The sequence below is a fragment of the Tauraco erythrolophus genome, chromosome 10, assembly GCF_009769465.1.
Source record: "Tauraco erythrolophus isolate bTauEry1 chromosome 10, bTauEry1.pri, whole genome shotgun sequence".
Lineage (NCBI taxonomy): Eukaryota > Metazoa > Chordata > Aves > Musophagiformes > Musophagidae > Tauraco > Tauraco erythrolophus.
Genome location: NC_141474.1, coordinates 5349209 through 5376522, shown reverse-complemented (window position 1 = coordinate 5376522; position 27314 = coordinate 5349209). Strand labels below are relative to the sequence as shown.

The window sequence follows — 27314 nt, the reverse complement described above, 5'->3', positions numbered from 1 at the left end:
AACACAACCATTTTGTAACATCTGGAGCCAGCGGATTACAGTGTGCCCAGTGAACAAGAATTAGAAGGTGTCATGAAAATCCCATCGACAGGACACAGCACCTGCCTCACAAATGACGTTGTTTTTCAGAGATTCAAGCAGATCCTGTTTGCATGTGGGCGCTGCTTCTGTATTTCCTTTGCAATGCTTGCAATTCAGAATTTCTCAGGGTTCTGTATTCAAGCAAAACAACAATCACTGCCAAACGCTAGAGATTATCACAAGGCCAAAATAAAATCTTCCTGATTTGGGGTAGGTGAGGAATTTATTCTTCTTTCCTGCTGCAGAACACCAAGCTCCAGTGGTGTTTACAGTGACCAGAAGCATCAACTTGACAAAAAAAAAAAAAAAAGAAGAAAAAAAGCAACCATTTCTTGCTTCCTCCTACTGACGATGCTGGACTTCACGCCCTTTGTTTTCAACTAAACCAATACAGTGCTTTAAATCTTTGACATTCATACCAGGGGAAAACTTATCTCCAGGTTCCATCTGATGGCAAAGGCTTCAGCTTAGAGCCCTGTGAACAAGTGATACATCAGCCCTGAACACCGATTTAATAAAGATTTTTTTAATCTATTATTAAATCAAACGTAAACGATCAAGAGCTATCAAATATAAATCAAAACTTCAAATTTTGGTAGATCCTTCCCAAAATATTAAGTGCTCATAATTAAGTTCAAAAAGAAGAACACGCTTTTAGAAATGCTACAAGCCCCTACCACGTGCTTCACCGCCTCTCCTTTGTCTAAACCATCTTCAATTTCCTGGAAAACAGTTTATGCCAAAATGTCTCGGTATGAATCCACTCTGCTTTAGAACAGAAGCATTCACCAACCACCGAGCTGTTGCCCACAGCTCAGCCGCCGAGATCCACCTGCCAGGGCAGCGAGGAAGTGGGTCCATCCCTGCACCACTCCTGCCCATGCTCACCATCAGCCACCGCGCTTCTGCCCTCAGAGAACCTGCAAGGCACAGCCCACGTGGTGGGTTAAACCGCTGAAGGACCACGGCTTCCAAAGCACGTGTTACATGTCATCAAGCACAGCAACAAACAGGCACTGGTTTAACACAAGTGTGCCTAACGCTGGCTGTGCATTACAGCCCTCACTAGTAACATCAATAAATAACTCCAGACCCCATCCTGACTGTGATGTGGCCCAGTCCAGAAGAGATCTAGATGAACATAAAATCCAATTTCAGGTAAACAGTCGTGTTCTACTTTTAAGACACTCTGCTCAGGCAACAACAAAAAGACTTCAACAAAATAAAACTGCACTTTTAAAATAAACTCTCTCATGAACACCTCTTTGATCAGGTATGGCAGCAGACGCGAGAACAGGCAATAGCTCTTCATCTGCCCACCACATCACTGCAGAGCTAGAAAGATTCTGACAAATCAAGGAAAAGGTCTTAAACTGACATTTTGCTGCGCTTGCTCACGAGTTCAATAACACGTAATTGCTTTGTGAAGTGAGCTCTTTCCTCACTGCTAAGGACCACACATACCATCCGAACTGAAAACCGATGCAAAGCTGTTAAATCTGGAAACGTAATGATGGAGCTGCTTCCCTTCTGGAGACACAGACTCAGACCTACCACAAGCGTGACAAGTTTTACAGCCGCAAGCTCATCTGCAGCGCGGGCTGACGCAGTGCTGAAGGGTGACAGGACGAGCACAAGACGAGCATCACGAGTCTGCCCTGAAAAGCTGACTTACACCAAAACTCTCCCCTATCTACGGCAAAACCATCAGGAGCGAGGACGGCGGGATGATCACCCCAGTCAGAACATCACACTGGGGGTTGCAGGAAGCAGCTGGTGAAGGCAGAAACCCTACTGGAAATGCTCACAGCTTCAGAGCTCAGCGACAAGCCAGGCCAGGAAGACGGTGGGACTGGGAAACTGCTGGTGTCCACAAAACAGCAGCACTGAGCTGTGGTTACAACATTGAGCAGCAGGAAGCTCTCTCCACACCAGACAAAGAAGAAAGACCACAGCTTTGGTTTCTCTCCACTCTTCAGGGCCTTGCCAACGGCTGTTGGTTACTGGGAAGTCCAGCGACACACCTCTCCTTCGCCAGTGCAACACTCCCAGATTCCCCACGTTAAATAGGGCACACAGTAAGCAGCATGTCCTCGCTAAACAGAACCTGCTTCCAAGGACAGATTCTGTCCTCCTCCTCAGCTACAATACAATGAAAATTTGGTTAATATGGACACAGGACTGCAAGGATATTTTCTCTACTCAGACCTTGCCAGATTCCCTATAAATGGAAAACAGTGACAGGACACGTGGAAACTTACATAAACCCCTTAATTACCAAGTGCTGTATAACCACCCTGTCCTCCCCTAAATCTCCAACCCTGTGGATAAATCTTTGTTAAGGACTTCAGCAAAAACACTGAAGTGTTATCAAGAGGCAAACCCCTTTCCCAGCCTTTTATGGAGGAAAAAGACAACTGAGCAGCAGAGGTCCCCTCTCCCACCCCTAATGGCATTCAGAAGAATATCCCACCCCCGAGGGGGTGGCACGACTCTTCAATCTAATAATTATTTTATTCACCACTTCCTCTTTCTCTAAAGAAGCAGTAAAACGCCTAACCAGCTCCCAGCTGATTATGTACAACCCTGAATCAGACAAAAAAACTCGCAAGAGTGTATGTAGGGAAGAGAAGGGGAGGGGATGGTACTGTTCATCTCCATTTGTCCCTTCTAGATTCAGTCCACCAATTAGTGTCTGTGTTCCACACACTTCCACCAACACCAAGAGCCACTTTTATCCAGTGCCATGTCCACTGCCGGCAATGGACACACCACAACGGCCAAGATGCCCTTATGGGCACTGAGCCATCCAAGGCTCCAACTTCCCACCTCTCACTGCTGTCAGCCCAAGGCAAAAGCCAGTGTCACCTCTGTTTCTCTGGCTCGGAAGCTTTCCTGTTCATTTCAGTCCATCTTGGCCACAGCCTTTCTGAACTGATTGTGCTGTTTTTCTATCGCTTTTTTGTGTGTTTGTTCGTTTGTTCTTTTTTTTTTTTTTAAAAAAAGGAGTTTCATCTGTGTTCCACTACAATTACAAATGAGACAGTGTCATCCTGTCTTCCACCAGCACAACGTCTGGCCCAAACTGGTCTGTGCACTGCTTCACTGTAGCCAGAATGCTGAGAAGCCGCTGGTCTAGGGCATCCAGATGAGGGTCAGAAAGCACTGGTGAGATGGGGTCATGCGACATAGCAGTTTTTAAGGCAGACTTCAGTACTCCATTCTTCAGGTAATTGAGTCTGTTCCAGGTAGAAACCCGGATGCTGCAAAAGAAAGAAACAAAGATGTCATCATACCGCTATCCAGCTGAAGTCCCATCAGCAATACCAAAAGCCAACCTCTTGAGGGAGCCTGTTACATCACGATTCTATTTAAAAAGAAAAGAGTCTTATTACAAAGTGGTTTTGGCATAGGGGTCCAGGTATAACTGCATTATTTGCAATATCTAAGTGAAACTTGAAAACTGAAGGTGAAGACAAAAGAGTCTAATGTGGCATAATTATAATGAATTATTCTAATGAATTAAGAGTCTAATGTGGCATAAAAACAATCGAACTTCTTCTCGTCAGCCCATCTAAACCATCCTGTTCTGTGAAGTCTCTTGGGATTCTCCTCCAAATTTTCGTGTTTTAGCACCACTGGTCTAAACTTTTGGCTTTTGATGGCCTCTAAAGAAATCAGCAATATAAGCAAGTGTTGTAACAAACCTGTAGTTAAAACAATTACGCATATGAATTCTTACATGGCATTTGCCTGGCATCAGGAGGAGATGATGTATGAAAAGAAGGAAACTTCAAAGTCTCCTACATAGATAAACTTCTCTTCTGGTTGCACTTGGGAGAACCTAAATGAGAAAGACTCCAAAATATCCTCATAAACTAGGAAATTAAATATGCATTTAAAATTAATGTAGGAAAACCAAAGAATCTGATTTATATATATATAATTGTTCTCCACATGGATTCTGCAAGAATCTTGCAGAACATAGGCCAGGTGTACCGTCGCACACATAGAGCCTTGCGTAGTGCAAGCAGGGATGAGAGCTCAGGCTTTCTGCACAGTTCCCAGGTTTCACAGGTCCCAAGGAATTCGGGAGACAGAACTCTCCAAGGACAGGCTCAAGGAACTCTCAACTAAATGCTTAACAGTAACTCCTTGAGGCTTTCCAAATTATCTTGAAGTAACAGAGGCAGAAAACAGATACATCAGTATTTGTCTTCCTGGAACTTTTATCTATTTCTTAATGAGAAGCAGCACTGGCCTGGTGAGAGAATGGCCACAGAAAACAAGTCACAGCCTCTAAAAATAAAATGAACAAAAACCACAGCTCACAAGGCCAAAGTGGAATCAAAATCCTGCGAAAACCCCACAAACTTCACTTTGAAAGGAGCACCCTGAGCAGTGCTGCAGTCTCGTTTAGAAAGAACATTCGGAAAGGCAGGTAGTTAAGCTGCCAGCCACGTTGAATCCTTCGCTTCTGTCAGGAAGAACTCAAACTGTGATGTGAACTTTTATTCGGCAGGAGCTGGATAGAGACAGCTGCAGATGCAAAGTACTTGTCATGCTGACTAGGGATAGATTTGAACCAGTGGCCTGGAGGCAGGACTAATTCCTACAGTGTACCGTCTGATTTACTACCGTAATGAAAATTTGTTTCTCAGCTTCCTGAGCAGTGACAATACATCAAACAAACACAGTACCTCAAAAAAGGAAAGCACTATGTACCCGAGTAAACATTTGCAGATTGCCAGAAGGCTTCAAACTTAATTATATTGCAAACTTAAGGGCAGCAATTGCATAAGTAATGTGAACGGCATCCCTGCATTTCACTTACATGCAGCACTGATAAAGAGGAGCCAAGATGCTTCTTTCATCCAGGGCAGGGTTTCCAAAGCTGAAAAGTAAAATTAAAACCAAGTGAACCAATTGAACTCCTAATGTTGTTCTCAACATCAACAGATTCGTAAAGAATTCCAAAAAAATCAATACAAGGCAATTTCACGCTTCAACAGATCAAATTAAAATACAAACAGGCTACGACTGATTACAGATATAACTCCCAACAGCATCAGCTAACGTACCGGATAGGTGAAAGCAACACCAGTGTACCTAGTTCTTTATCAGACCAAGCACCTTAGAAACAAACATCAGAGTTTAGAAACTGAGCTCATCTTGCAAAGCAGGGGAAAGGAGTAACTGGTATTCTGGATGTGGAGAGCAGGAGCTTTGCCTGACACCCTGACACAGCTGGACAAGGAATGAACGCAATAGCAGCCACATGCTGGTTTAGATGGACAAGCTCAGATCAACAGTTCAAAAAAGGTGATCAACTTTAACATTTCATTATCACCCTTTCTAAGGGAGGCCTGTCAAAAGCATTTCATAGTCTTTCAAGCTTCATCTAAACATGTACTTTTTTTTTTTTTTAATAGTTTCACTTCCCTCATAGTACTGCTTTCAACAAAGAACTTTCCTTTCAATAAGGAGAACTTACTCTAGGAGCCTGGCATCACTCTGCTCAAATAATTCTGTTGTTAATAGCTTTAAAATGGGAATAAGCTCCCCAGGGAAGTGGTCACAGCACCAAGGAGCATCTGGATGATGCTCTTAGTCATACGGTTTAGTTTTAGGTAGTCCTGTGAGGAGCAGGGAGGTGGACTCTATGATCCTTATGGGTCCCTTCCAACTGGAGATATCCTATGATAAAACTATCCCTCTCTCTCTTATCTCAAAGGAACGGAAAGAGCTTTACTTAAGCTTTCAAGAAAACAATTTACTTCTGGACCTGTAAAGCCCCACCAGAAACGTTTTCATAATGTTATAAGCACGTAAAATAACGAAAGGTCTGACATGACCTTCAACTACCATATTCACTTCCAGTGACTAATGCATTAACTTCCTCCTCACACAGTGCCAGAGCATTATAGAAAGAGAATTTTTGCTAAATTCACCTAAAGCAGTCTGAAAGCAGCAGTAATTAAGCAGTCCCAAGGTGGAACGCATCCTGCTGACACAACTGAAGGATTGTTACTGAATAGGCTGGTGCGTAAAGACAATACTCAACTCAGCCACTGCAGACAAATTAGAAACAAAGGAAGGAAGGAAAGAAAAAATCCGCTATAGGAAAGGCAAACGGGGGAAAAAATGGTAACTCCAAGCCTTCCAAGGATCTGTCTAGATCAGAGGTCTCAAGTGCTGTGTACACTTCCTACCAGTGGTATGCAATGCCACTGCAGAGCAGAGCCTGGCACAGGAACTGCCAGAGCTGTGACCACTGGAAGCTGGTCCATCTGCAGAAGGGGAAACTCTCTGCCGCTGCAGATGGCAGTGCCCATCAGAAAAAAAAAAAAACAACAAAACAAAACCTAAACAAACTAAACAAACTCGGGAGTCTCTGGACTAAAACACAAGAAAGTGGAAGAGGTTATCTTTATTTTTAAGAAAAATTAAGCAAATTGCTATGATTTAAACAAGGTTGTATCTTCGATAGGATTTTTAACTTAAACTATACCAGTGACCATACAAAAACTACAGCAAAGACAGAACAACTCACATTTTAAACACATATAACATATATAAACAAGTTTCCCCTCAAGAAGGACTCTCATCAGTTCCTCTCAGTTACCATGTGCTTAATTTTTGTTTCAATAATAGTGTCCACACTCAGGGCATCATTACATTTTGCTCTCAGTATCAGCTCTACCTCCATCTGAATCTTAACCTTTTAAAGTCAGAGCAGACAGATCCAGAAGGCAGAGAATGCCAAATTATTCAGAAACACTTTCTGAAAAGATCTACTTTTACCATGGCACTCACTAATACTCACTGGTAAATAACAAATCGTAAGTTTTTAATCTTTCTCTAATTAAAAGCCTAAAAGGATGGGGCTCTTCTGTGGCAAGCAGGAGAGACACGAACAAATCTTTGAAAGCTGCTTGGGAAAAAAGGTCATACTGTGCTAATTTGGGCATTTCTGTAGTTTGAGTAAGACTTTGCCCAAAGCAGTCACAGTATCTAGAGCACAGAGTAAGCATCAGAGCCTTTGAAGGACCCTAATATTCGGTGAGTAACTTCTGATACGAAGGAAAGCTTTGGATCTTTAGCACAAAAGGTATTAGCGAAAAAAATAGTGAGAGAAAACAGAGATACAGAGCAGATAAATGTGTGCCCTTGTGCTCACCACCCCCTGGCCACCAGGGCTTCCCTTACCTTTTGGCATTATCCAAGAGGATGAGCATACTGGCTCCTTCATCATCCTGGAAACTCTCATAGTGATGCCGGTCAGCATTCCCAATCAAATAGTCAAAGATGGCAGTGTCAATGATATCAAGGAGACGGGGGCCCGAGTCATAGGGTGAAGTCTTCTTCACAGCATCACAATAGCTTTCGTCATACTCCCACCTGCGGGCCGTCGAGAGAAAACAAACCAAACCTTCAAGGAGCACTCCGTCACTGCACACCAACGGCATTTATAGCTGCCCCTTTATTCACTTACGAGTGCATGAAGAGAAGACAAGAGCAGCAGTCAAGGCTACATAAAGCAGAAAGAGCTAGACAAAAGTGTTTTATTAAAAGACTAAATCCTGTGTTAACACACTACCATATGGAGCAAGCTACAGATTCAGTGTGAGGTTATACATCATCTTCCCACTGAAAACAACGTCAGGGCTGGCTTCCTCACTGCTCACAATTCAGCAGTGGTCAGGCTGCCTCACAGCAAGATGACTGTCATAACTCGCCTACTTTCATTTCCTCATTAAGGACTACAAGTACTGTGCGTTTCTATCGCCTTGACCTGCTTCCATCGGTCTTGCTTTCCAGTGATCCTCTTCATTTTTTCTTCCTAATGCAAATAACCTCATCACAGTTACTAATGACCTACGCTGTTATGAGAAGGGACTCATATCTGCTCATTCTCCTTCACTCACAGTTGTCGCTTTCCTCCTCCCTTTCCTTTCAGAGCCTCTCATCTTCTTCTCCAATGGCAAGATTTCAAGTTCCCTTTCCTCTCCTTCTACACATAACCTAGGCATGTACTTGTGGTCTTATGACATGGATGTCACGTCTCAATTCTCCAAAGCCAGGATTTTAAATTTTCTCATTTTCTTCTTTACAGTTTTCAAAGCTATTCAACACCACCACCCAAACAGCCAAATCTCTGGTGTATATCCTTTCCATCTGTCAACCTAAATAACAAGTACATCTGTAACATCTTCCGTGTAAGGCCTGAAACAATCCTTCACAAAATAGCAGTTAAGTTGGAAATGCCTTAAACCATCTGTGAACTGGAAACAGAAATGGAGGAAACACAAGCTGGAGAGACTCACTGATATGCTCAAAATTGCAGAGAGTCATAAAAGCAGGGAGGAGATCAGAATTTAACTACTAGATCTGCCACATACCTCACCTCAACTTCTAGACATCTGGAGCCTAAGCTCCCAATATCCCATCTTTACTCCAGTTACTCAAATCAGAGAGGCCAAAATTTTATCTTCTCAATGGTTCTGTTAACACATCACACAAACTCCTCAATGCTCTCTTCTAATTCCCTCCTTCTGCATCAAGGTCCAACCCACGTTCCACTTACAGCACGAACCCACAAGGCAAAAGTCTCAGAATGTACTCCTCCTTGTGCTGGGTACACCCTTCTCCTCAGACGTTTCTCTTTCTCTCATTTTACTTTAAACCAGTACTTTGTCTCCTTGCCACAATTTTTTAGATATACTATGCTCTCTCTTCTCATTATTCATTCACTCTTTCCAGACAGACCTTTCTCCAACATTTATTTCTGATCATTTATATTGAATTAGCATAGGACTTCAAAGGTCAGGGATTTTATCTATTACACGTCCATTAAAAATTATGTACACTAATGTGACTATATGAATTATGTTCAAAAAGGTCAACTCAGGACAGAGTAGAAGCAGTTTGATCAGGAAAAGAAATGCCTAGAGTTATTTTTCCGTAATTACCAGATACAGAAAAAGGAGAGCATAACATCTAGAATGTTTAATTCTCTTGGTGCTCTCAAAGTGAAAAGTGCCAGGTGACAAGGTGCAAAACACCAGAACCATGCAATCCCATGGGAATGAGGCAAAAGCAAGTAAGTTTAAAATACAGCAAATATCAAATCAGCATAGGTGTCAGGGTAACCTCCTGTATAAGCAGGCAGTTTATGATGAAAAAATCTCTCAAAAAAAGAAACACCTCCAAGAAATTCAGTCAATTCACTACTGCAATTTACCATGTGCTAAATACAGATGACTTTCACCTGTTGAAAAGAGATAACATCTGCTGCTCAAAACCCAAACTGTGTATTTAATACTCTAAAGCAATTCAATGAAGCCTTTGGATGAAATTCTTTCTGAGAACAATCACATCATTGGAAATCAATGGATATTTTAGATCCAGGACTAAAAACCTCTTTCTAATCACCTGTCCAGGTTTCAAAAAATTTACTGAACTTGAAACCATCTGCTCCAGTCATGGCAAAAACATCTCCAACCCAAATACTTGGACATGTCACCTCTATTGTGCAAGACTGCTAGATCCCACGTTTGTCCTCTGAAAGCATTCTTTAGGTGCTGAGCATGGTTATCAAACACTAACGGTATTCAAAGCAAAGAAGAAATTTTCAGTGCCTACCTACTTAAGCTAAACCAGCTCTACAACTTTTGAAACAAACTCCAAGGACCATGAAATCATGTCTGGCAGAAAACAACACAGTGCTACTGTATTTTAGTGGGCCACAGAGAGGCAGAGTGTCAAAAGGAGGTCTAGTGGCAGAAGAGTTGAGTCTTGGTTTGCCCAGGGCCAAGATTTTCAGAGCTTGGACTGACTGTATGGTGGAGTTACGTTCCAGGCAAGAAGCAGAAAAAGGACAGTGCTCAGTATGGTGGAAAACAATGGAGATTTCTTTCTTGCTCACTTTAATTTAAATCTCATCACAGACTTCTAATGTCATATCAAGAAAGGTGTCACCAGAACTCTAGGCTTTGAAAACACTTGCTACTTAACTAGTCACTGCATTGCAAGGGTAATTCTAGTACAAATCACCATGTACAAAGAATAACCCTGTCGTGTTCTCATACCTGGCAAGCTTGCCTTCACGGTAAGTCCTACCCCATGGGTGCCGATGCTTCTGAAGAGGCCAGACATCCGGTAGCCACAGAGTCACTGACCCCTCCATGATGTCCCCGTCTGCACAAGCTGGTTCCGTTTCCCGACAATAGTAGCACTTCCCATAGAAACAAGTGTTATTACCTTAAAAAAAAAATATTAATAATTATAATAAAATAATAAACTTTAATAATAAACTTGGATTAATAACTTAATCCAAGGGATGCCAACTGAAATTTGGGAGCGTATTGTTGCAGCAGAGCCTTCCTTGCAATAAGATTTCACCGCACTTGATCTCATGCTTCCTATCTCTGAGATGGAGAAGCTCAAAAGAGGTTAAACAGACGTCTGCTCATTCGAAGCAACATTAAAGCCTAATATTCAAAGGAGAGAGGAACTATATTTTCTAATGTTTTTATCACACAGAGTTAATACAACACTGCACTATCAACCATTTTTGTGATCCCTGCCTAGTCCTCAGGACTTTGCAACCTTAGCGCTCCTTGCTCTGTAAATTTCACACTTTGGCTGTCAGATTTCCCGCTTTTTTGAAAGAGTTGACCAAAAAGAGACAAGTGAAAAAAGACTAAGCAGAATTCAAATGGGTTTGGAGCCCTGAGACCTGCCACACATCTCAGCTACTTGAGCTGACTCAGCAGGGGAAACACGAACGAGCTGTCATTCTTATATGACCTAGGAACATAGATCTGCCACAAGTTTCAAGCATGTCTTCTGACAGGAGATGAACAATGAAACTCTGAAGTCTTCAGTCTGTTGAGGTCTATGTAGCCTGTAGCATATAGTAATCTACGTAGCTTAGATTAACATTTTTGGCTTAACCTTTTATATTTCTAAGTTTCTTCTAAACTCCTTTGCTTGACTCTTGCCAAGTCAATTCCAGTTCCATATTCACAGATGTTCTTCCAAAATATTCTTCAACTTTGTCTCACTTCCTTGTGATTCCACTTATTCCCTGTCCTTTCTTCCTTTGGCCCCACATGCAGCACCCTCCCCAAATTTGGCTCAGCTCACTGATAGACGTGTTTTTCACTTTCCATGCTTACACCATGGGTTCAAATCCCACATCACAACTCCATAGCCAGCCAGTACTTCTTTGCAGTCCTCCATCCAGACCTGGCTCTTCACAGAGATGATCATTAAGAAGACAGAGCCTGCAGCAGACTAGATCTCTTATTCATATGGAAAGCCCTGCAAGTCTCTCTTCCTATCCATGGCCTGCAACAGGTCTAGCAAGAGACAGAATTCTTTGAGATTCTGGCTGCAACTCCAGCGAATCTGCACTGAGTATACATGAATTATCTTTTCTTCAAAACCTCAGAAACTTGGTCAAAATTTGGGTTGACAAGAGATCACACTCTTCTCCCTAGATCCACTCATTTCTTTGGTTCATGCTCTGCAGAACAGACAGTTCCAAGGAACCTAAGGAAAGGCAAAGAAAATTTTCTGGAGCCATACTTTTCAAGTCAGCATTTCTGCTAGAAAACTGCTTAGTTACCTTGGTTGAAATTAGAAAAAGTAAAGTCTGCCTGAGGCAGACACTCGATCCGAATGCAAAAAGAGTTTGGCAAAGCAGAGCTACTCTCATCTGAAAGTTATACCATATAACTGAAAGTGTTAAGTGAATTTAGTAGGTGAGACTACCGAAAGTGGCTGTAATAAAAACACACACAGGCACACATATTTATCAGCTGTAATGAGCAATCACCTCTAGAGTCTTCCTATTAAAAAAAAAAAAAGAGTAATAAGTGGATATTTTATGAAAAGTCTGAAGAGTTAAGGCTTCAGCATAAGTCACTTCTTGGTGCTTAATGACCAGTTGGTAGCAGTTCACATTAATAATTCCCATTAAGTGCCCTTCACAGCATTATTACTGTAAACAACACATGGACGTTCTGACACGTTTAGTTATGAATGCTCAGCAGGCTCTGATGTAGCACAAACAACATCTAACACCAACTGATGCACCGGCTCTATAAATTATCTCAAATCGCCACCACGTTCACGTTAAATACAATTCCATTCTTTTTCCTTTCAGGTTTAATCATAGACTTTTCTAAACATCTCTGACAGCAGAGAGAAAATTCTTACTCAAAAAAATCCCATCCGTAACAGCAGCATGAGGAGAAGTTGCAGAGGGAAAACTGCTCGGAGAAAATAAAGTCCTCTGCCCCCACCAAATAGGGTTATACAAGCATCACCATCTCCCTTGGCACAGAGACTTACCAGTTTCCTGTATCACAGTTAACTGTTCTATAACTGTGTCAGATTCCCATGGCTCTTTTTCCTCACTAAACACATTTTTTCTTTACTGGGTTGCACAATCCATGGAATCCACTTACCCACAGTCATGAAGGTACCCAGAAGCTGCTCTGTGGCTACTGGTTTGATCTCTGTACGTAGATTCACAAACCTGCCAACCACCAGTGGAGCTCGTCGGAAACCCAGAATTCTGATTTGGGGTGAAAAAAACATGACATGAGAATTTACAACATAGGCAGCAGTTCTGAATTAGACCAAAACCAAACCACAGTCTCTGTGCCATTTTCTGCAATTGAGATGACTGAGAGTAAAGAACAAAGTTGGAACCCTGCAGCAACCTTCTCTCTTCTCCAAGGCAAAGTAAGGAAACTCATTTTTCTTAAGTGCCTGGATGTTAAACTGGCTTTATAGGCCATCAGTGACACTCCTTTATTAGAACATTTGCAGCAGAGCAACACAGGATGCACCATGCTCCAACTCTCAGAAATCAGACCTCGTACCAGCAATATCCATCTGTACAGGCTGAAGCAGTAATCATATGGTCTTCGGGCTGGTCACCTGGAAAGATCATTTATAATTTGTGGGAATTACTATCTATTAAAATGTTATGTTCAAGCTCAATTCAATTATACTTGAAAGTAAACAATCTAGGAGTTATTTTGTTTGGCACGAGGAGGGAAAAGGGAAGAGAGATTGGTAGAACAGAACCGAATGCCTGAAGTGTCTGGAAAAAAAGAGAGCTGGGGAGACTAATCATAAAACTTGCAGTCCCAAGATCCAGGTTCCACTCCCATGTCCGCTACAGCCTTTGCTGTGTGTCCACAAACGACTTGGATATTTGTAATGGAATTTTAAAAGTTCTTAAAGGAGGAGTACGAACATCAGTACAGTGTCAGCCCCAACTCTCTTGACGTACTTCGTGTCTCAGAAAAAGAGACTGAAAAGGGACTGTTCCTTCTGAAAAAGGGACAATCTACACTCCACAGAGATACTGGGAGAGTCACTCTAACAGCTGTAGCTTTTTAGATTTTCAACGAGCAAGTTCCCATCCACAAGTATCAAATACCTCTAGGAGAGGGCAACACAAAATCATGTATGCGTAAAACCAAAATTCATAGCCCATACAGACAGTTATGTACAGCTTGAGAAAAACACAGGTATTTCAAGAAAATAAGTGCAAAACTTCAATCTGCAAAACCTGTCCCTTTATTTTCAGACCCACAGCTGACAGGCCAGGACCTGGAGAGCACAGCCTCCCCATTAGTGGTAAACATCCACTATGATTCAGATCCTTCTTGAAACAATGGCATCCTCGGACAAAATACGTAACTGCCACCACTCAGAACAACGGTACATGCTGAAGTCACACAGGCAGGTGGCTCCTGCTAGGTGTTCTTGAAGAATATAGAGGTGCATATTCACAAAAAAGAGCAGGAAGGCCAGAAGAAACAAGCACAACACCACAACCACAGGAACAGCAAGGAAGAGCTAAGAACGAGGGGTTTGGACTCTGCAAAGAAGCTTTGAATTCTGGCTATGCAATGTTTGATTGCTGCTTTTTTGGGGAAACTGAAGTCTGAATGTTTCTTGAAAGCATAAATGGACAACAGACACCTGGCTACACCATCTTTTTTTCGGTCTTAAAGTCTTTGGTCTTACCCTGATTTTGGCCCACCACCTCAACAGCAGCAGCAGCAACGGGTATCACACAACTAGTTATCACCAAACCTTCCTAGAATTCCCGATTTCCATTGCCTGTGCACTGAGCTCCACAGATGAATTAGGACTAACAAGCACATCTTTTACAACCTACGAATTCAGTCACAGTGACGAGCCTCTTATTTATGTCCTGAGAAAACTCAGTTTAAGTTCAATCATTCTGTTCTTTATTATATTTGTCCCTCCTTATTCCCTTTCCCAAGATTTTAAGGCTCTTCATGTAAGAATTTTTCATATCTTTAATTATCTTCAGAAATCTTCTCCAAAGTGCCAGCACAGACCTCTTATAATGAGGAGACCAAGACTGCACCCATTTATCCCAGATGAAACTGCACCTCTAACAGTATTTTGTAACTATTGACATTCAGTGTTTGGTATTTTCTGTCCCACTCTATGTACATCCTGTAACTTTGTTTTTCTTCTGGTAATTACATCTCCAGCTCAGGTCCACGAAACCACCTGGTACCCCTAAATACAATTAACACGTTTTTCCTCTAGGATGCACTGATTCATATTTAGTCTAGACTAAATTGTTAGTCTAGACATTAGACTTAACTTTTTAGTGTACTGGTCATTAACTTAGCACATACCTTCGGCATTTCAGACTCTTCCACAGGATTCCACATGGCAGGGGGGTTGGAACTAAACGATCTTTAAGGTCCCTTCCAACCCTAACCATTCTATGATTCTATAATTTGGCTAAGCTCTCTCTTCCATATATGGAGTATCAGTGGTTTCAGTGCTCATTCTCAAGTTTTTCACAAAAATCTTAAATGTTAGACTCTTGCATAGATCTTTCAAATGAAGTTTCACAAAAAGTTAATTTTTATTTTTGGCTTCAATGTGGTATATTGGCAGGTTACAAACAGTGCACCTCTGAGGCGCATTCTTCAAGGAACTCCTTTCTCCTCAACTCTGAAAAAGCATTTACCAGAGACAATAAAACCAGGTAACCCAATAGTTCCATACCTATCCAAGTGAAAGGCTGCCACTTCTGCGTTGTGTCTGTCGTAGCCAGCATACGGTTCTCCTTCCACTACATAATCCCTGGCATATCTGTAATTGAAACAAGTCAAATAAAGTGATTAATGTGAGATTTCCATTAGCTTTCCTGTTTGGAGTAACAAGTGCCATAACAGTGGCACTTTAACAGTTAAATCGACTCTGGGTCACTTTCAAAATGATTGCCAAGGGGAGAGGGAACAAACATTAATGAGATTAAATAGAGCACAGCCTGTTGAAGTAGTAAATAAGGAGGAAAGGTCAGTGATGTACAGTGGTCTCAAGAGCTTGGGAAGCGGTGCCCATTCCAACTAATGAGTTTTCATTCAACCATATGCCAAGTCACATCTAAGAACAAAGAGTACTACAACAGGAGACTATTTATACTGGAAAGCAGCAACTCCACAAACGATTTTGGGGTTAGAATGGGTTGTAGATTAACATGAAAATACATTCTGATATTGTAGAAGAAATGCCAAATGCATCAGTAGAAGATCAGTAAGCATGAATCTGAGGACAATACTGGATATAAAAAGACCCTTTATTCTGGTGGAGAAAAGACATAATGAACAGCAAGCAGTAGAAATTAGACACTCATTACAACAGCAATGGTATGTTTTGGTGAAGTGGAGGGCTTTTTTTTCTTTTTTTGTTTTCTTTTCTAATAGATGTTACTTAAACAGTCAAGGCAAACACAAATTTCCAAGATTCATGACATTTGAATCAGGTCGAGATACTACTTAAGAAGCATACTTCAGATGAGCATAAAATACCACAATCAATACCGAGCAAATGAGTGAAACACAATACATGTTCAAACAAAGTAAGGCCAAACTAGGTTACCTATTTTCTCATTTCCATCTGTGTATCAAATTGTGTAAACTGGATTATTTCCAGCAGACTCGGGGTTCAAGCAGTAGCAGCAACAGTGTAAGGGAAGCCACACTGCTCTGCTTTGATGTTTTAACCCTGCCCAGAGAAGATCTCTTGGGCAAGATGACAGCCCATTTCATCAGTCTCAGCAAAGACTTCAGCTTCTCTGCAAGGCAGCTCAAAAGAGAATTAACCAGCGCAGGATGGCATGGAGCTTTCGGAAGGAGGACCTGACAGATTGCTGCCAAACTGGAACTTAGACCAAACAAGCGTCTTATTTCACACATACCACTGGCATGTGATGGTGGCAACTCTTAATCATTAGTAACTTACCCTGGATTTCAATTATTTTTGAAATGAGACAGCTAACCCGCAGAACACATCCTTGAAATCAGGACTTTTGTACGTACTTAGAGCAGGCTCTTGAAAACATGGTCACTTTTTGAAAGCTGCAGAGCTAAAATTTATTGGTGAAACACAACCAACTTCTTGCTTCCACGCACTGTAGGCATCTAGTCCTGTCTAGAGCAAAGGTGGCAAATGAAGAGACTTCATTCTTCCTCAGACAGGAAGTTTTCTCAAAAAGGTTTCAGTAGTAACTTTGACGTACCTTTCAGGACAAAACCTTGGTAAAGGGACCACCCTAGCAATGACAGAACAAGACTCCACCTACCAGCCTAGCTATTCAGCAGCCACAAACAGAACACGAGGCTGCCAGTATGGCTAGCACCATGCTGCCTAGCGCTCCTATACATTCCCTGCTGCATACGTCCTTGACGGAGCTCACTTGCCGTGTTTGCCTGCACAGACGTTCCGTTACGGGACTGTAATTTAATGCTCGGTGAAACGCTTCACAAAATTCACTTATACTGAAGGCACTACAGGAACACCCTAAATTGTTACTGCACTTATTGGACAAGCTGTCTGTCGAACCACCAAGACTTCTGTGTGGAGGGTTCACGCTGTTTAAACACAGCCTAGCCCCACAGCGAAGCTCAAGCCAGACCACTAATTGACCGTACAGAAACAGGACTGTGAATTCAAGGGGTGGAAGGCAGATTATTTTTTTCCCCATTCTCTAATCATTCATAAACATGACAGAAAAAACCTCGTGCTTGCTCGACCCAATATCCTTTGGAGAAAGATGTACTCATTCTGCGATGGCCACACTTTGCATTTGCCGTGCGCTCCCATAAAACACACCTGCTTTACTTTTTTACATCTTTCTTTCTTCTCCTTTTCCCCGAAGGCAAACAGTTCAAAAAGACTCTTCATAAATGTTCAATCATGTCAAATTTCCCTGCGGATAATCACAAACAGAGGCCATACCAAGGAAGTAGCATTACCCACCCATTCTTACATCGCTCCTCCAGTATTCGCTACCGGCAGACGGGACACTCGGGGCTCTCACTCTGACCTACCAAGCCAGTTTCACAGTCTTCACGCAGCTACACCAGACACTCAGATCTACTTTTAAGACCACAGTCAACTTTCACTCCTTCCCCATTCTTGACATGCATTCTCTCCTGGCACTTTGACACAATCCTTCCTCAGAAAGACTAGGCAAGACTTGCCTCCACATTGCCAGAACCTGCACCTCCAAAATCCAGAAGATACTGCTTAGAAACATCAGGTTTAAACACCATTCCCTCGGGACCAAACACAGTGATTATTCTTTTAACCTAAAGACAGGCTGTTTCGAGCACCAAAGCTACACAGCCTGAGAGACAGTTGGCACAGCAACCTAATGTTACTAGAGCACCAGCAAGGCTCTACACCGTCTGTCTCACAAATAATAGAATGGCCTTTCCATTTACGTGTAAATTTGTAACTTAAACATTAATAGAACAATATGGAGATAATATATATATATACACACACATACATAAAGCAGTTATTAATTCAGTCACCAAAGGCAGTATTTACCTCTTGGGTTTGAAGACAACTTTCTGTCCTCCTTCAAGTATTAGCAAAGCTTTCAGCTGGGTCCCTTTGTATCCCACATCAGCTTTTATTATTTTCTTTGTTGTCATGGCATGCATAACAGCCCCTAGCTCGGGCGTCTCCTCAGGATACACCTCCCGGGGCACCACCCATTGGGCAGCAATCTCCCAAGGGGACTGCAACGTGTGGTCAAGTCGGGGGTCCAGTTCCACACGGAGGCTGGCCATCATACGGTGAAAGGCGCGCTGGTCCTCCCGGTTGGCAGCTGAGGTGTCCAAGTTGTCAATGAGGAAAACTTTTGTGAAAATGAAGATGACAAGGAGGATGGCCAACAGCACAACTCGCTGCTTTAGCTTCATGGTGACCTTCAACCCTTCTCCCCTGACCCTTTCTTCCAAGCGTTACAGGAAGTCTATCAGAGATCAGGGTGAGGAAGGGGATGGTGGTTAATGAATTTCATTCATAACTTGCATTGTGAAAGAGGTATCACCACTGAAGCATCTTCTGGTACCCCTAAAAATAAACAAACCACAAATTTACAAAACTGCATTCCTGCAGACCCCACCAAACTCAAAATCAAGTTGATGCTTGGAACATAAGTCTTCATTTATGTACACTTGTATCCTAAAGCCCAAACACTGCTGCCAAAACACACAGGGTTTGCTGTCTTCATGTGGCCTTTCCAGCACTCTGCACAAAAGGAGAAATTGCCTGATAAATCTCTACACAGCTGAAATCGTAACAGTTGCAACTACTATGAGTAAGACTTTTGCAAGAATTGTAGTTTAAGTTGATGGCTTCAATTTCAAACACACTTTTCCATTAGTGAAAGAACCCATGACCTCTGGTTTCCTAAAGGCTTCTCCCTCAAGGGAAAGCTCCCAGGTAGATTTTCTGACATCCAACAACCAGTGAGAACATCTGCACAACCTAGTTTCCTGAAGGTGTAAGACACAAGGACAGAATAGACTTAATTTGTTTACTGCACCTCATTTGCTGCCACTATAATTTACTCATCTTTTTTCCATTCTTAAAAAAAAAAAAAAAGCGGGAGGACGAACACATCTTTACTTCCTTGCAGTTAACTACGTATCTTCTGCACTCAACTGTAAAACCAATAACCACAAAGATATAGAATATCTGTAACCTCAATATCGCACGAACAAGGGAAAAAAAAAACCCAAAACATTAATACTGCCTCTTCTCAGAAACTTCACCCACACAACAGTTAAAGCAACACCTGTGTTCCTGTATTTACAATGGGCTGCCAGACATCTCCACCCCTCAACAAGCCTTTGCCAGGACAGCGTGCATAACACGCAGTTAATCAGCTGTATTTCAATTATGAGGACAGAAATTATCTTCATAATATTAGCTGAATGTAGTCGAAACTCAAATGGAAATGGATACTACGGCACATCTCTGAGGAACGCTCAGAGCCAACAGAGATTTCTCCCTGCACAAGCTGTGCTAACCATGAAAACCACAAATGGCACCCTGAGCAGCGGTAGGACTAACATAGAAAAGCCTTCCCATGTGATTTAACAATAAGAGTATAAACCAGTCATTATTAATCATGTCACTGGAAAAACAAGCTGCACGGGCTAAGTTGATTTAGCAGCAGCCACCAAGGGACAGCCAGACTATGGCTTGCCAGCCCAACGCAGATCACAGCCCCATCTTCAGCGTCTTCATGGACACCATGCCTTGCTTGCAGAGGTCACGGGGCCTCAGCATGTTGTTGAGGTGCGTCTCCATCGAAGACAAAGGCTATGGCAAAGAGCAGACGACAGCAAGGCACATCCTCTGAGCCAGTCATCAGTGCAGAACCCAGTTTGGCTCAGTACAAAAGCACACGCAAGCCCAAGTAGGACTCCGCCGCACCTTAAATAAATTTACACTAGGTCTATAGCAGACCCGCCCTCCCTCTCACCTTCCCACAGGTCACTGTAAGCATTCATACAGCCCAGCTGCAAGGCAGCTCAAAGATCCAGGTTGCTGACCCACCCCAACATTAACAATAGTAGGTGGTTCACGCACAAGCCAAAGAAGGTGGTTAGTTTTTGAGCCAACGCGCAGTTTATCATCTGACTACAACATGCCACTACTGGTGCAAGTCAGAGAGACAAGGAAGGGTGGCACGGCAGCTCCAACAGCAGGAGATGATCCCTCCAGCGCCTACGAAGCCTACCTATCTACAGAGGGGCACCTTCAGTTACTCAAGTCAGCACTGTCACCTAAAGAACAGCCCTGCCCTCCACGTACTTCCTACCTTCATAGAATCATAGAATGGTTTGGGTTGGAAGGGACCTCAAAGATCATCTAGTTCCAAACCCCCTGCTATGGGCAGGGACACCTTCCACTACACCAGGCTGCCCAAAGCCTCATCCAACCTGGCCTTGAACGCTTCCAGGGATGGGGCATCTACAACTTCTCTGGGCAACCTGTTCCAGTGCCTCACCACCCTCACAGGGAAGAATTTCTTCCTTATATCTAATATAAATCTCCCCTCTTTCAGTTTAAAGCCATTGCCCCTTGTCCTATCACTACATGCCCTTGTCAAAAGTCCCTGCCCAGCTTTCCTGTAGGCCCCCTTTAAGTACTGGAAGGCTGCAATAAGATCACCCCTGAGCCTTCTCTTCTCCAGGCTGAAGAGCCCCAACTCTCTCAGCCTGTCAATGCAATGAACTCCATGAAAGACCTGATCGCTACTAAAGCATAAGCATTGTTATTTATGCATTTCTGGCTTCAGCCCTCCTTCCCCCAGATCTGGTTTCCAATGTAGTTTCACAAGCATCTGAGGAGGGCACACCACGAGGCCAAGAACAAGCGTTTCTCCTGGCAGCAGCGCTAGCAATCATATGTGCAGGTAAACTACAGCCCAGGCCAGCCCAACAAGGGATAAGCTGCTGAACCACTTCGAAACAGTCACAAACAGCCCACCAGCAGGGACGAGGAAATTCTGTAACAAACTGTCAGATCTTCCTATTTTCAAAAATCACTTTTTTCAGCACAGCTACCAAGATGAGCATCCCTCAACTTACAGGTGACATGCTCTGACAATGCAGAAGTGTGGCTTTTAGCCCAGTCTGCCATCTGAATTTTTCTGCTGGCATCATCTCACCTCAGTTCAGTTTGGCCCTTCCCAAGTTACGTGTTTTGCCTCTCAGATACTCCCTATAAAACCCGTCTGCAGCAGCAGGAAAGAAAGTGAAAGTCTTCTAGTGACAAAGGGTTAAAACCGAAATGTGAACAAGTGGTTTAATGTTAATAACAACCACTTACAGCAAAATAAAAAACCCCACGAAGGGTAAAGAAGGCTATCAAGTCTCAGGGATGCTTCAAACTAGAGCACTATGGTCCCCTGTTAACTACGTAATGCTGACTTTAATTTACTGGAAAATAAGTGTTTGTACTAATAGCAAAAGACAACAAATTACATATTTATATGGAAATTAAAACAAATTATTGTTCATCTCAGTTCTGTTCAGGCAGCCTGTATTTCTCCAAACAGCAGGTCAATCCGCTACAAGTGGGAGAATGAGAAGCACGGACAAGGAAGATGCACCCGACCCAAGAGTCCCAATTCTTGCAAATGCACAATCAGTCACTCAGAGAAAGCCCTAAATAATATTATTATTCTTAAATCTAAGAAAGCAAGCAAAGCAAATCAGGCTATCACTGTACCCTCTCATTGTAATTTCATAATTTCATTTCCTGAAAACTAGTAATTATAAATAATTTTGAATGCTGCTGTTATCAAGATCTGCTTTCATTCATTTTTAAAATCCATTAGAGTTTGTACGAAGTGACACAGAAGAACACAATTCACCTCAGGAGAGTTTCACCTCTTCATGAGATGTGTATACATAGACACACATATTTTAAGAAGGCCTCGCAGCCCAGTGTTGGCCAGCTGAAGCACTGGACAGAAATGTTTCATACCTTTGGAGCTCAAGCTGGGCACTCACTTTCCTGGGCTGATTTTCAGGAATGCTGAGTTTCTCTAGGGGTATTCTTCTATAAGTATAAGGGGTATATACTTAGTTTATCTTTTGTGACAGCTTTCAAACTAATTTTGGCTGAAAACCTCCAATGATGCAGATAGAATTTACCAAAAAAACCCCTAAATATTTGCTATAAAATACTTGAGTAATTCCCTTAAGCAAACACCAATCCTCACCAAACGTTGCGCCTCAAGTTACAAAATCACTCCCTGATTTTGGTCTCTGTAGCTTTGAGCAGGTGAGTCGGCTCTGCCTTGTTACTGACACCTGCCAACATGAGACATGGGCTGCTTTTCTCCAACAAACAACGGAACACCCCCGAGGTTGCCACACAAGGGATTCCACTGCAGAGCCTGCACACCATGCCTCAGGTGCCAACGTTCTTCTCCTTGCTGTACGAGTCCACAAAAACGAATCCCTTCATGAATAAGTTCACTGCAGAGAGCAAGAACTTAAACTTTATTATTTTAAATTGAAGATGGCAAGAGTGATAGTGTTGAGGTGTTGCAAGAAAATGTTTATATAGTTTTGGAAGATGTTAATTTGAAGAAAAGGACAAGCCTTTGGAAAAGATTGGGATTGGAAAACAGGATTGTGAAAGCTCAGGAAGCACGAAGCTGGTTCTGGAATGAGGACAGAGATGGGAAAGATGGCCACAGGAACAAATGAAATAATAACAAACTCCTCGAATTTTAAAAGGGAAAAATAAGGTAAGCTGTGAGCAGAACTTTGTGAAATGAAGGGCAAAAGGCCCTAGGACAATGACAAAGGTAAACCCAGGGATAATCTCAGGAGACGCAAAAAGGAAATAGTTCCAGAAACTGGCAGGGGTGAGAGGGTACGGCAAGGGTCTTCACGGTTGACAGATAAGGGGCGAAGGGACAGAGGAGCTGCTTACTTCTACATAAGAGTTGTGGGGATACAGGATGCACAAAACGATACTCGATGGTCTTTGAACCAGAAGGCATCAGAGAAGGAAAAACACAAATAAAGTTCTCAAGAAGTCAGGTACGTTTTAAGACTCCAACCAGCGCTAACATGATACAATGGCAGTGGAATCCCTGTGCACCTACAGTCCCAGGACAACACACATTCCCTCCTGCTGTTGAGCAGCAGCTGCTGATCTCTTACCACGGTCAGGTAACTCTAAAAGTGTTTTGCTTGCTTTTTTCCTGAGCTTCTGCTTAGCATTATCTCCAGCTACCAGCACTACACAGACGACATAATCCAAAGAGTTTTGTTGCTTTACCACCTAAACTCTATTTCCGTGTTACAGAAGTGCAGAAAAACTCACTTCCCTCTCTACCACCAGACTCCTGATCAACCTGGAGAAGAGAATAGTCAGAAATAAACAACCATTCCATCTTTTTAATAGTGCAGTTGACTGGCAGGTTTGCAAAAGAAATTCTTCTGGTTTTCAGTACCTCTTCGGGATGTTTCTTGATCAATTTTGTCTCTCATTACAACCAGGTCTGTATTCTCAGCAAGTAACGAGTCTTCCAAGTCAATATCCAAATAACAGCATCTTCTAAATACCACTGTGAGGTCACCGTGCACACAAACACCTGAACTAAAGCATGCCCACTAGCATTAAACACCAACATCGCACCACTTTACTCCCAGTTCAAAAGGCAGCATGAAACTTGCCTGTTACAAACACCAGCAAAATCACAGCGACCGTACACAGCCTACGAAGTTAGCAGAAGACCACATCCCAGGAAAAGATTTTGATTGGAGTCACAAGATCGATGCTATGCCACACATCATAATGCTATTTTTGCATCATAAAGCTAGAAAGCTGCTGTCTCAAAAATACTTGTGCACAGTTTGCAAGGATTGTGTTGTGCTCCGAATGACAAATCAGGTCTGAGGGCAGGCAAAGGTTTGGTCTGTCAACACAAGGACACGAAAATATCATAGCCTGAGCAGATACCAACCTGAAATAAATACGGTTAAGTATACTCTAACTCCTGTTTAAATGCAGGTTTTATCTTTCTAAATACACTACGCCTTTTGGGATCTCCTATCAAAAGGTCTTTAAGAGTTCTCCAGTAAGTCCTGGAAAATGCCTTGAAGAAACGGTGTATACAGTAGAGACATTTTCCTCTTCCCAAAACGTACTTCAGTCTCACGAGATCGATCTTTCTTCCTGCCCTCCCCTCTTGGGCCAGCTCCTCAGCAGCTCACACTTCCCCTCTCTGCCTAAGCCTTGTTATTCCAGTTTCCACAGGCAGGCTCCCACAGACCTCTGCTTAGATTTTCCAGGCTCATTCTGTCACTTCCACTCTCTGAACGCTGCCTGGGTTGTGTACGAGTTTAGTAATCCAGTGTGCAGAGCTTCATCTGTATTTACTGCTCTGCTATTTCTCCATCTCTCTTTCTGCAAAATCCCCGTGATCTATAGGGCTGTGGCTGTCTACGCTCAAACTTTCCTCATGCACAACTGCATCCCCAGTTGAGAGCTAGAACATAGATAAACACGAAAGCTCACGAGCATTTGAACCACTGCATTACCTGTGCCTGAAACTGTAAAACTCAGTAACTGGCATGGCTTCTAAGAGAAATGAAATTATTTTGTCCCTCTGTCTGTCTGCCTGCCCCATTATATTACTCTGTCACCTACATTTCTGCCAAGTTTGTACAGAGGACTACTTCCATGAGCTTTACAAAACCAGCTGGACAGATGGAAGACAGAAGCCTCAAGAAGTCAAGGACAACGGGGTATATATATCCTCCATCTTTCCGAGCAGCTGGCTGGCTGCTCAGCAAACAGCAACACCTGACTCAGCCAGCTGCTTAAATAATGACGGGACAGATCAGGACATAGGCAGCACCTGGGTGCAGTCCTGGGGAGAGGGAGGCTACCGGGGGAGGCCAAGGGTGGTAGGAGAAAGGCAGGAGTTACTATGCTAGGACATGACAAACAAGTCCCCCAAAAAACAGGCTTCACGAATTCTCCTCTCAGAACAACTTTCCTTCAAGCACAGTTTCCTATGGAAACAGAGTTTATATAATCACACTTTTCACCGGGAAGCTTTTGGATCCACTGGCTAATTTCAAACACATCTCAGAGAACAGTAGATGTTTTGAAGACAGAGTTTATGTGCTTCTTGGAAATTGGCAGGCGGGGAGTGCCAAGGGAAAGGCTGCAGCCGTAGCTCAACAGTTGTCTGTTTGCCTCGGCCATCTGGGCCACCAGCGTGCGCACAGCTGGTAGGTGGAGGGAGCTGGAAACGCCATTCGAGAAGGAAGGAATTGAAAGTACTGTGAAGTGGAAGGGTAAGGGACCTGGACAGGAACCCAGGGTGCCGGGACCTGGTCAGAAAACAACTGAAAGCACACCAGTTTCACTACAGAGGGAACAACTCCCCCCTCACCCCCATCCCTTAGTGAAGTTCTACCAGACCATCACAAGTGGATACACAACGACGCAAGCTGAAAACGTTTTAGGGAGCCTTGTACAACTTGGAAGTGAAGCCAAAGCAGTGAGAAAGTCCTGTAGTTTTCCTTCTCAACTTGATGTTCTTATGTTTATTCAGCTCATATCTAAGATGGGTACCCAAAATTTAACCAAGATCCATGTACCTATCTGACGTTTAGCAGCAACGAGCCTGACTCTGCTATAAGATAACACCAACCAACATCCCCCTCTCCCAAGAAGAGAAGCAGCAGGCAATGAACCAGAGAAAAGAGATTTTGGTACCAGAACTGAGGTGCCAACTTTGTGAACGTGCAAGAAAACAAAATCCTGCTCACCCTCCTGAGATTTTGTACTGCAAACGGAGACAAATCTTGTTGCAACTATGCAGGTCAGACTTAAGGACACAAGGGGTCCACGGAGTCATTTTCAAATTAAAATACGACCACAGCGTTAATGCCCTGTTCTGTAACAAGCACCAGCTGGGATCTATTTGCACAGAATTCACTGCCAGACTAGAATCCACATTTCAGAGCCTTCCCTGTTTGCCCAGGCCCTGAAGCACACACGTATACTGCAGGACCAGGGCCTCAGCGAGCACAAACCTGAACAACTGCGCTGCTTATACACCGCTACATCCAGAAAGATCCTTCAAAAACGGTTCAACCCACGGCTTTGACAGCTACGATTGGCGTTTCTGCTCAACACCACACGCCTCATTTTTCACACCCGGACAACGACCTTAGCCCAGGTGCAAGCGGTGCTCTGCGAGCTGCTCCGCTCTGCCGAGGGCTGCGCACAAGCGCGGGTACATGGCTGGGAAGGCAGCGAGCTCCGCAGCTGTGCGGGGCTCTTTTCCCAGCTGAAAGCAACGATCCAGAAGAGGAGGGGAACGTAGGAGTGCGGATAAACGCTCGTATCTGCTACAGCGAAGCCTGTAAAGTCCTTAACTGACCACGGACGGAACCGAATTTTCCACGTACAGAAACCGCGGAGGTGTTCGCAGCGAGGCAGAGCTGCCGAGGCCGAACGCACCGGCGGGCCCCGCTGTGCGGGTTTCGGCGACCCGCGGAACCGCGGGGCGGAGCCGCCAGACCCGCGGGAGCCCTCGCCCTCCTCCTCCTCCGGCGAGCCGGCTCGGCGGGAGGCCGCGGCTCCCTCTCCCCCGCCAGGCCCGGGCCCGGCAGAGCAGCTGCGCACTTGCGCGGGAACCGCGCGCCAACGGCCGTTAACGGCTCTAACGGCTCCTCCCCTCCCGCCACGCGGGGCTCCCTCCACGGGCGCTCAGCCCCCGCGGCGGCGGCGGCCCGAGCCCCGCCGGCCGCCCCCTCCCCCCGCCCCGGCCCCGCCGCCGCTGCGCCCCGGAGGGCGGCGGCGGGCTGTCCCCCCGCGCCGGGCGAGGCGGCAGGGGCGTGCCCGCCCCTCCGGTGCCGCCGCCCCGCGGACGGGCGCGGGAGCGGCCCGCCCCGTCCCCCCGCCGCGCTGACACTCACCCCGCCCGGTGCCCGCGCTCCATGCCGGCGCCGCCGCCAGCCCCCGCCAGCTCGCCAACATGGTGCCGCCCGGGCACCCTGCCCCCGCCCGGCAGCCAATGGGCTGCCGCCCCGCCTCCTCCGCCCGGCTCACCGCCCGCCTGCCGACCAATCAGCCGGCCGCCTTCCCCTCGCCAACGGGAAGCGGCGCGCCCTCCCATAGGCCGGCGCCCAGCGCCCTCGGCCTGCCGCCGCCAATAGGAGCGCCGGGGGGAGCGCCGCCTCCGGCCGGCCAATGGCGGGGGGAAGCGGGGGTTAACCCCGTCCTTCCCGGCGGGGAGCGGGATGCGCTTGTCCACGGGGCAGGTGGCGTTCTAGCGGATCGAGGATTTAAGGGTG

At 44.3% G+C, this 27314-nt stretch overlaps 1 protein-coding gene across 1 annotated transcript; it reads right to left on the bottom strand.

Moving 5' to 3' along the window:
* Positions 1–1119: 1119 nt before the first annotated feature.
* On the bottom strand, positions 1120–26976 carry FAM20B (FAM20B glycosaminoglycan xylosylkinase). The gene is made up of 8 exons (XM_086617201.1): positions 26937–26976; positions 18001–18531; positions 15169–15255; positions 12561–12670; positions 10173–10344; positions 7291–7482; positions 4916–4975; positions 1120–3344 (listed from the first exon to the last, which is right to left on the bottom strand). The coding sequence occupies exons 2-8, from the start codon at positions 18375–18377 to the stop codon at positions 3113–3115; spliced, it is 1230 nt and encodes a 409-aa protein (XP_086473327.1). The 5' UTR covers positions 18378–18531; positions 26937–26976; the 3' UTR covers positions 1120–3112.
* Between the last annotated feature and the right edge of the window lie 338 nt (positions 26977–27314).

Bases quoted from the DNA above. Each gene is read 5' to 3' on its own strand.
- FAM20B (XM_086617201.1), bottom strand. From the start codon at position 18,377: ATGAAGCTAAAGCAGCGAGTTGTGCTGTTGGCCATCCTCCTTGTCATC. The intron at 15,256-18,000 runs GTAAATACTGCC...TTTCAATTACAG, and splicing joins GTTGTCTTCAAACCCAAGAG to ATATGCCAGGGATTATGTAG. The intron at 12,671-15,168 runs GTATGGAACTAT...ACCCCAAATCAG, and splicing joins GCAGCCTTTCACTTGGATAG to AATTCTGGGTTTCCGACGAG.